We start from the raw sequence: 9,262 nt of genomic DNA, 5'->3' as shown, positions 1-9,262 counted from the left end.
CCTTGAATTTCAAGCTCTGATTCAGGATCTTTTGCGTGTCAGCAGGGCAGGACATCCGTTGATTCTTGTTCTGGGAGGGAGTTGAAGGGCCAGCTCTTTTGCTGGCATTGCTTTGCGCTGCTGAAATATGTGGAGTCCCCTGCTACTTTTTTGTCCCCCGTCCCTAAAGAAAGCAGGTGACGTGCTGCGACGCAGCACCCTAACTGGAGAGGCTTCTCCTAAGCGATGGTTTGCAACCAGGACATGTCTGTGCAGGGGCCGTGTAGTGTCCAGACTGCAGATCCTGCCCCTCGACACAATTTGTTTCTGGTTGGGGCTGGAAGGAGAGATGGGGAATGTGCTGATGTTATCTGGGCCTAGTGAGCTGTGGGAGTCCTGCACAGGCTTTGCTCTGTTCTGGGCTCAGCTGGGCCCCTGGGGAGTTGAGCCAGGGGAAAGGGCGAGCACGGATCTGCCCTGCAGCTGCTGTGGTTCCTCCCCAGTCCACCCTGCAACTGGTGATTCCTCCCCAGTTCACCCTGGAACTGGTGCAACAGCTCAGCCGGGAGGTAGAATCACAGGATCGTTTTGCTTGGAAAAGACACTGAAGATTATCAAGTCCAGCCATTAGCCCAACACTGTCACTAACCCATGTCCCTAAGAACCTCATCTCCGTGTCTTTTAACCCCCTCAGGGATGATGACTCCACCCCTGCCCTGGGATGGGGATAGGGCTGGGCTCTTTCACCGTCATTTTTATCTGTATTTCTCACACTGTTTTGCTCAGATCTCTGTTTTGAGTGTGCAATAGGCACAGCACCCCCTTCCACCTTTAGATGGTGCAGGGGGTGAGAGCTGCTGCCTGTTACCAGTCTGGGAGGGGACACAGCCTGGGTGACATGAGTCATCATGGGGGCTTGTTTCTGACCCTCCTTGTGCTGCCCCTGGCTCATTCCTGAGCCGGAGGGAACAGACCCCAAGTTCTCCCTCTCTCCGCTCATCCCTGTGTGCTCTGCTGCTTCCTCCATCTCATTTCCTTGGTGTGGGTGAAGCACCTGCCACCCCACGAATGGTTTTACAGGGTTGTGAAAAGCCACTAAAGCCTGGGCAGAGGTTTCTAAGGTGTGAGAGCAGGAGAGACAAAACATCCAGACTGGAAGTTGGAGGAGGCAGCAGCTGGTGATAAATGAAGCTGGGGGGACGCAGGAGCCCACGGAGGGAGCGTGGCTCAGGGTGGGATGTCAGGATTTGCGTGGGCTCTGGGTTTTTTCTCTGCTGCCTGTGCAAAGGTGGTTCATCTCTGCTGTCGCTTCCTCTCCAGCCTGGAGCTCATGGCACTGAGTTCCCATTAAGCACAGCCCTGCACCGGGACACTCCCAGCAGGCGCCAGTTGCAGCCTGGACCCCTAAAATCCCCAGAAGGGTCATAGAATCATAGAACAGTTTGGGTTGAAAGGACTTGCAAAGCTCCCTCAGTGCCACCCCTGCCATGAGCAGGGACACCTTCACCAGCTCAGGTTGCTCAGAGCCCCGTCCAGCCTGGCCTGGGATGTCTCCAGGGATGCTTCATCCACCACCTCTCTGCCCAACCTGGGCCAGGCTCTCACCACCCTCAGTATAACAAATTCCTTCCTCATGTCCAGCCTGAATCTCCCCTCTTTTAGTTGAAAACAATCACCCCTTGTCCTGTCATAACATGCCCTTCTAAAAAGTGACCCTGAGCTGGGCAGGGTCAGAACCTCCAGCCAGGGAACCTCCTGGGTTTGGGTCCCATGATGAGTCCTTGGGCTGGATCTGGGGCTGCAGCTGCTCAGACCAATAAAAACCAGATCCGTGACCCTCATGGGAGGTTCTCAACCTCCTTCCCCCCCCAAAAAGCATTTTGGGCTGGCGATCACCAAAGCTTCCAACTACTCTTCAGCATCTCCCGGTGCCCGTGTGAGGGGGGGAAGCACATGCTCAGGGCTGAGGAGGGGAAGGAGTACAGAAGAGCTTTATTTCAGCTCATCACCCCCATCCTGCATGTCCCCCCCATGATAAATGCTGCTCTTGTTGGACACTGGGCACACCTGGTGTCTCCCCCGCACCCCCCGTCCCTCCTGCTCAGCTAACAAGATGACAAAACCCCACCCAACGCTGCCAAAGTGCAAACCAAGGCCGATCACCAGCCCCGGGCTTTTGTGCACCAAGATACACAAAACCACCCTGTCTTAAGCAGGAGAAAATTGCATCATTAATTGCACAAACGAGGGCCTTGTGCTTGGCACGGCCACTCCGACAGCTGGTGATGCTCCGGCCCGGAGCTGCTGGGGACAACCCCTCTCCATTTAGATCAATATTTCTATTTATAGATGTGAAATTCCCCTTTCTTGGTGTGCCAAGGACGTAAATACTCGTGTTTTGAGGTTTAAAATCCTGGATCTCGCTGTTGCAGGGTGGACATGACCAGGGCAAACATCTACGAGAGACACCCCAGCCCCATCCATCTTCTCCCCACCTGTCAAGGGATTATTTATTGATTTATGTCACCCCACGGGACTTTGGGGTGACGGTGCCACCTCTGCTTCACGTCCCACCAGGAATGCAGCAGCTCCTGCTTGGGTTTGCCCGAATTAAAAACTTCTTTGGGGATATGTGGGGTGAATGTCACTTTGAGGCAGCCTGGACAGGACTCTTCCCTCTCCTGGAGGCCTCAAGCAGGTGTCCTGGCTGCTCTGCTCGTGTATGTGTGACCTCTGGAGAGTATGTGATGTCCCACGGGGAGCACATCACCCTATGGAGAGCACCCATCACCCTGTGGAGAAGGTCCATGGCCCTTGGAGAGCACCCATCACCCCATGGAGAAGACCCATGGAGAGCACCACTGCTTCATGGACACCATGTGTGGCTCCATGAAGAAGGTCCATAGCCCTCAGAGAACCCATCACCCCATTGGGAGCACCCATCATGCCATGGAGAAGGTCCACGGCCCTCAGAGCACCCATCACCCCATGGAAAAGATCCATGGCCCTCAGAGAGCACCCGTGACTCCATGGAGAAGGTCTGTGGCTCTCAGAGAACCCATCACCCCATTGGGAGCACCCATCACGCCATGGAGAAGGTCCATGGCCCTCAGAGCACACATCACCCCATTGGGAGCACCCATCACCCCATGGAAAAGGTCCATGGCCCTCAGAGAGCACCCATGCCTCCATGGAGAAGGTCCGTGGCCCTCAGAGAAGCCATCACCCCATTGGGAGCACCCATGACTCCATGGAGAAGGTCCGTGGCCCTCAGAGAGCACCCATCACCCCATGGGGAGCACCCATCACCCCAGGGGGTGCACCTATCACTCCAAGCAGAGCAGAGGTGGCCCATGGAGAGCCCCACAGCCCAGCCATCATAAAACCATCGTGTCTAAGAGGCAAAACGCCTCCCAGCAGCGCACCAGCCCCCGTGTTAGTTTAGAGCTGATGAACCTGAAGGTTTAAGGAAACAAAGTCTTTTCCAGCCATTTCCTGGCAATTACCTGACAGTCCAATGCCCAACAGCCCTTTCCAGACAGAAATTGTTCCCACATCCAACCTCAACCTCCCCTGGCGCAACTTGAGGCCGTTTCTTTGTGTCCCTGTCTCCCCTCAGCTCCTGTTCTCCAGCTGAACCCCCCAGGTCCCTCAGCCGCTCCATCACACTTGTGCTCCAGCCCCTCACCAGCTCCGTTCCCTTCTCTCCACTCGCTCCAGCACCTCAAGCCCTTTCTTGGTGTGAGGGGCCCAAAACTGCCCCCAGGATTGGCGGTTTGTCCTCCCCAGGTCCCAGCACAGGGACGGTCACTGCTCTGGTCCTGCTGGCCACACCAGTGCTGGTACCAGCCAGGATGCTGGTGGCCTCTTGGCCACCTGGGCACACGCTGGCTCATGTTCAGCCGCTGTCACCAACACCCCCAGGTACTTTTCCATCAGACAGTGATTTCCAGCCATGGGGTTGTTGTGTCCCAAGTGCAGGACCCGACACTTGGCCTTGTTGAACCTCATACAACTGGCCTCAACCCACCAATCCCTAATGCCCTTTGCCAGATTCAGCCCCAACAACCGCAGTGCTACGGCTTTTTTTAATTTAATAATCTTAAAAAATATATATAACCTATACGAACTCTCCCCAGAAAATAAACCAAAACGAAACCAAAATAACCAAACAAGCTCCCTCTCAGTCCTCTGAATCGGTGTCGTGGCGTTGCCGGACCCCACGGGACGAAGGGGACCGGCTCCTGCTCCTCTTCCTCGCCCTGTGCCGCGGGGACGGGTGCCGACCGCGGTGGTCGCGGCTCCGGCTGCGCCGCCGGCGCGAGGGGCTCCTGCCCGAACCGCGGCTGCCGGCGGAGGAACTGCTGTCGTGCCGGCGCCGGCCGTGCCGCGACGTCTCGGGACGCTGCTGGGTTTTCCGGCCGTGGTGCCTGCGGGGATGGAAGGGTTAAGTGACAGTGGGGACGCTGGAGACACCAATGAGATGATTTTGGGGATGAAAAAGGGATTTTGGAAAGGTGGGAGGTGCCAAGGCAGCCTAATGGCAGCCATGAAATTGGCGTTCTCCTAAATCCTTCATCCCAACCCATCCACCTCTCATCCTGCTCCGAAGAAGAATCAGAAGACGATGAGGCAGCATCCTTCTTGTGATGCTTGTCCTTCTTCTTCTCTTTCTTATGTTTCTTCTTTTTCTTCTTCTTTTTCTCCTTTTTGGATTTCTTGTTGCCCTCCGGTCTGTGGGGAAGAGATCAGACCCTAAGGGTCCCGCGTGTCCATCCGGCTCCTCCAAACACTCATCCCCATCCCTCCCTCCGTGGCCAAGGAGAAGCCTCCAAAAAAGGCCATTTGTGGTGGTTTCCCACCAAAGGGTTGGTCCCCATCCTCACCGTTTCTCCTCCACCTTCTCCTCCTTCTCCTGCTTCTTCTTGGGACCAGACGGCTCAGGGCTGCTGGAGACCTTTTGGTGCTGGGGTTTGAAGAGCAAGGGGGGGATACAGAGCGGGTCAGTGAGCTCCTGGCTTCGAATTACAAGCAAAAGGGACTTTCACCCTTTAAAAATTAAAATTGATTTGGAAAAGAATTGAAATAATCATTAAATTAGCGAAAAAAAATTACAATACCCACAAGAGCCGCTCGACAATTAAAACCCCATCAATTAACGCTGCGCAAACAGGACGCGGGGAGCTCTGCGCTCCAACCACCGGCTTTGTTTTTCAATGAAATATTCCAAGCGTAAGATGGGATTTTTTGCTGTTTTCCCTCTTTTTTTAAACCCAAGGAAGATGAGACGGTACCGTGAAGATGGAGAGCCCCATCTTGGCCGCCTCCTTGTCCTCCTTGGACAGCATCACCCGGCCGGCGCTGCCGCTGGGGAGAGACAGCACGAAACGACGATAAACCCACCAAAAAACAGCATAAAAAAGGCAAAATAAGTCTTAAAAAATGGGGCGTTTCGGTGTGGGATCCCCCCACAAAACCTCATACCTGGAGCTGCCCAAACCCACCACTCGGTCCACGTCCCGCTGGTCCCGCTCGGCGCCGTCCCGCTTGCAAACCTCGGCCAGGTCCTGAGGGGGAAGAGCATCACAGAGTCATTTCAGTTGGGAGAGACCCTCAGGATCATTGAGTTCAACCATAACCCAACTCTGGCACTAAATCGTGTCCCTAAAAACCTCGTTTAAACGCCTTTTAAACCCCTCCAGGGATGGTGACTCCAGCACTGCCCTGGGCAGCCTGTTCCAATGCCCCACAGCCCTTTGCGTGAAGAACATTTTCCTAATATCCAATGTAAATCTCCCACATGAGCTGGAGTCTTCACCCCCAAATCCTTCCTGCATGGCTCTGCCATTGCACAGACACCCATCCAGCAGCAAATCATACGAGGTTTCCCTCCGTTCCCTGAGGACGCGTTGTAGTTGTCTGATCAGAGTTTATCCAAATTGGTACAAAAGGATGGGGTGTTAATACATAAAACCAGATGTGAGCAGCAGATAACGTGGATGTAAAAACCTCAGAGGATCCAATCTCACTGTATAGAATCACAGATACATTTTGGTTGGAAAAAACCTTCAAGATCATCCAGTCCAATCATTAACCCACCCCAGCACTGCCCCATGTCCTGAGAACCTCATGTCTGTCTGTCCAACCCTCCAGGGATGGTGACTCCAGCACTGCCCTGGGCAGCCTGTTCCAATGCCCCACAGCCCTTTGGGGAAGAAATTGTTCCCCAGATCCAGCCTCAACCTCCCCTGGCACAACTTGGGGCCGTTTCTTTGTGTCCCTGTGTCCCCTCAGCTCCTGTTCTCCAGCTGAACCCCCCAGGTCCCTCAGCCGCTCCCATCACACTTGTGCTCCAGCCCCTCACCAGCTCCGTTCCCTTCTCTCCACTCGCTCCAGCACCTCAAGCCCTTTCTTGGCATGAGGGGCCCAAAACTGCCCCCAGGATTCACGATTTGGCCTCCCCAGTGCCAGTACAGTGGCACAATCACTCCTCTAGTCCTGCTGGCCACACTGTTCCTGACACAAGCCAGGATGCTGGTGGCCTTTTTGGCCACCTGGGCACACGCTGGCTCATGTTCACCCATTATCACCAACACCCCCAGCTCCTTTTCCCCCAGGCACTTTCCAGCCGCTCTTCCCCAGCCTGCAGCGTTCATGGGGTTGTTGTGACCCCAGTGCAGGACCCGGCACTTGGCCTTGTTGAACCTCAAAGTGTCTTTAGCCCATTGACCCAGCTGGTCCAGAGCCCTCTGTGTGGCCTCCCCACCCTCCAGCAGATCAACACCCCACCCAACTTGGTGTCATCTGCAAACTGACTGCGGGTGTACTCGATCTCCTCATCCAGGTCAGTGATAAAGAGATTAAAGAGAACTGGCCCCAGCGCTGAGCCCTGGGGACACCACTGGTGACCAACCGGCCACCAACTGGACTTGGCTCCGTTCATCACTCTTTGGGTTGGATCTTTACCAATCGCAGATACACCCGTTCAGGCCACGAGCTGTGGGATACGGGGTGTATGTCCCCAAAATAATAAAGGTGGGGTCACCCCTCTATGTCGCGATGCTGGGGGCACAGGTATACCCCCCCTTACCTCCTTGCTGAGCCCGGTGGGCTGCCTCTTCACGTTTTTGTAGCCCCTATAAGAACAAAAGGGGGTGATGAGGAGGTTGGGGACGCGTTGCACCCCTATTTTATTATTGGGGGGGGGGGGGTGTTAGCTCACAGAGCTGCCATCATGGCCTCCTGCTCAGCCAGGCGCACGGCGGCCAACTCCTCCTCGCGGGACACGGGGGGGGCCGTGTCCTTCTTGCCCTTGGCGTACCAGGTCAGGTCCTTCCCCTTCTGCCACCGACCCACCGGGGCCATCAGGGAGTTCCCTGCGCAACCCAAAAACCTCCATTTGCACCCCAAAACTGTGTTGGGGGGGGCAAAAAGGATGGGGATGGGGAGGGTTTGGCCAAGGTCACCCCTTACCCAGGTAGTTTTCCCGCTGTTTGTCCGTCTTGACGTCCTCCCAGTTGAACTGGTCCTGGCCCCCCCGGACCCCTCCTCGGGATGAGCCGAACATGGTGCTGGACCCCCCGGGGGTGTCAGTGTGTGTGGGGGGGTGGGGACACCTGCAAGATCAGTGCTGGGTTTGTGTTTGTCCCACCCGCCCCCCAGCATCTCTGTGCAACCCTTGGGGGGTCTCTTGGAAGTGGGGGGATGCAAATGTGGTCCCCCCGGAGGTGGTGGGGTAAGCAAAGCCCTGGGGGGGGGCAGCCGAGCACAGAGGAGCTGTGATATCTAGGGGCGGTGAAAAGCCCCGGGGGGTTGCACTGCATGGGGGGGTTGCACAGCACAGAGCGGGGGTTGTACTGCACAGGGGGGGTTGCACTGCATGGCGGGGGGTGCACAGCACTGGGAGCGGGTTGCACTGCACGGGGGGGGTTGCACAGCACAGGGGAGGTTGCACTGCACAGAGTGGGAGATTGCACTGCACGGGGCGGGGGGGAGTTGAACAGCACAGAGGGGAGATGCACAGCACGGGGGGGGTTCCACAACACAGGGGGGGTTGCACAGCACAGAGCGGGGGTTGCACAGCACAGGGGGGGTGCACTGCACGGTGCGGGGGGGTTTGCACTGCACAGGGGGCGGGCTGCACAGCACAGAGCGGGGGTTCCACAGCACAGAGCTGGGGTGCACTACACAGGGGGGGGTTGCACTGCACAGGGGGGTTGCACTGCACGGGGTGGGGTTGAACAGCACAGAGGGGGGGTCGCACAGCACAGGAGGGTTCCACAGCACAGGGGAAGGGTTCCACAGCACGGGGGGGGGTTGCACAGCACGATGGGGGGGGTGCACTGCACGGGGAGGGGGGATGGACAGCACAGAGGGAGGGTTGCACAGCACGGGGGGGTGCACAGCACGGGGGGGTATTGAACAGCACAGAGCGGGGTTTGCACTGCACAGGCGGGTTGCACAGTACGGGGTGGGGTGTTGAACAGCACAGAGGGGAGATGCACAGCACGGCGGGGTTCCACAGCACAGGCGGGGTTGCACAGCACAGAGCGGGGGTTCCACAGCACAGGGTGGGGGTGCACTGCACAGGGGGGGTTGCACTGCATGGGCGGGATTGCACAGCACGGGGAGCGGGTTGCACAGCACGGGGGGGGGTTGCACAGCACGATGGCGGGGGTACACTGCACGGGGAGGGGGGTTGAACAGCACAGGCTGGGTTGCACAGCACGGGGAGGGGGGTTGAACAGCACAGAGCGGGGGTTGCACAGCACGGGGGGGTTGCACTGCACGGGGGGGGGTTGAACAGCACAGAGGAGGGGGGTTGCACAGCACGGGGGGGTGCACAGCACGGGGTGGGTTGAACAGCACGGGGTGGGTTGCACAGCACGGGGGGGTGCACAGCACAGGCTGGGTTGCACAGCACGGGGGGGGGTTGAACAGCACAGAGGGGGGGGTTGCACAGCACGGGGTGGGTTGCACAGCACGGGGGGGTTGCACAGCACAGGGAAGGGTTGCACGGCCCGGGGACGCTGTGAACACCCCCCCGGGAATCCCCGCAGTGCCGGGGGCTGCACGCCCGTGACTCCCAGAGCACAAAGCGGCTGCGAACCGCGGGGACACTCATGGGGACACACACACACACGCCCCCCAATTCCGGTCCCCCCCCCCCCCGCGCCGCACGCACCTCGCGCGCCGCTCCGGGGCCCGCGCGCCCTCCCACCCCGGCCGCTACCACCGCGCACAGCCGGAGGGGGGGGGGGGGAAGCGCAGCGGGAGATACCAC

General features: G+C 57.8%; 1 protein-coding gene across 1 annotated transcript; it reads right to left on the bottom strand.

Annotated features, from left to right (window-relative positions):
* Positions 1–3,622: 3,622 nt before the first annotated feature.
* Positions 3,623–9,191, bottom strand: LOC308037580 (multiple myeloma tumor-associated protein 2 homolog). The gene is made up of 9 exons (XM_080339442.1): positions 9,164–9,191; positions 7,453–7,595; positions 7,202–7,355; positions 7,070–7,115; positions 5,464–5,546; positions 5,274–5,346; positions 4,866–4,945; positions 4,573–4,713; positions 3,623–4,409 (listed from the first exon to the last, which is right to left on the bottom strand). Exons 2-9 carry the CDS (start codon positions 7,544–7,546, stop codon positions 4,163–4,165), a joined length of 918 nt encoding a protein of 305 aa, XP_080195568.1. The 5' UTR covers positions 7,547–7,595; positions 9,164–9,191; the 3' UTR covers positions 3,623–4,162.
* Positions 9,192–9,262: the final 71 nt, after the last annotated feature.

Source organism: Nesoenas mayeri (genome assembly GCF_963082525.1).
Source record: "Nesoenas mayeri genome assembly, chromosome: 2".
Classification (NCBI taxonomy): domain Eukaryota; kingdom Metazoa; phylum Chordata; class Aves; order Columbiformes; family Columbidae; genus Nesoenas; species Nesoenas mayeri.
The sequence above is the reverse complement of the archived record's forward strand: the minus strand, read 5'-3'. Positions and strand labels throughout refer to the sequence as shown.

What these genes read in the sequence shown, in the direction of transcription:
- LOC308037580 (XM_080339442.1), bottom strand. Translation starts at nt 7,546, where the DNA reads ATGTTCGGCTCATCCCGAGGAGGGGTCCGGGGGGGCCAGGACCAGTTC. An exon ending in GTGGGTTTGGGCAGCTCCAG is followed by an intron (nt 5,347 to 5,463) that starts GTATGAGGTTTT and finishes GTCTCTCCCCAG; the next exon opens with CGGCAGCGCCGGCCGGGTGA. An exon ending in TGGGGCTCTCCATCTTCACG is followed by an intron (nt 4,946 to 5,273) that starts GTACCGTCTCAT and finishes TTCAAACCCCAG; the next exon opens with CACCAAAAGGTCTCCAGCAG.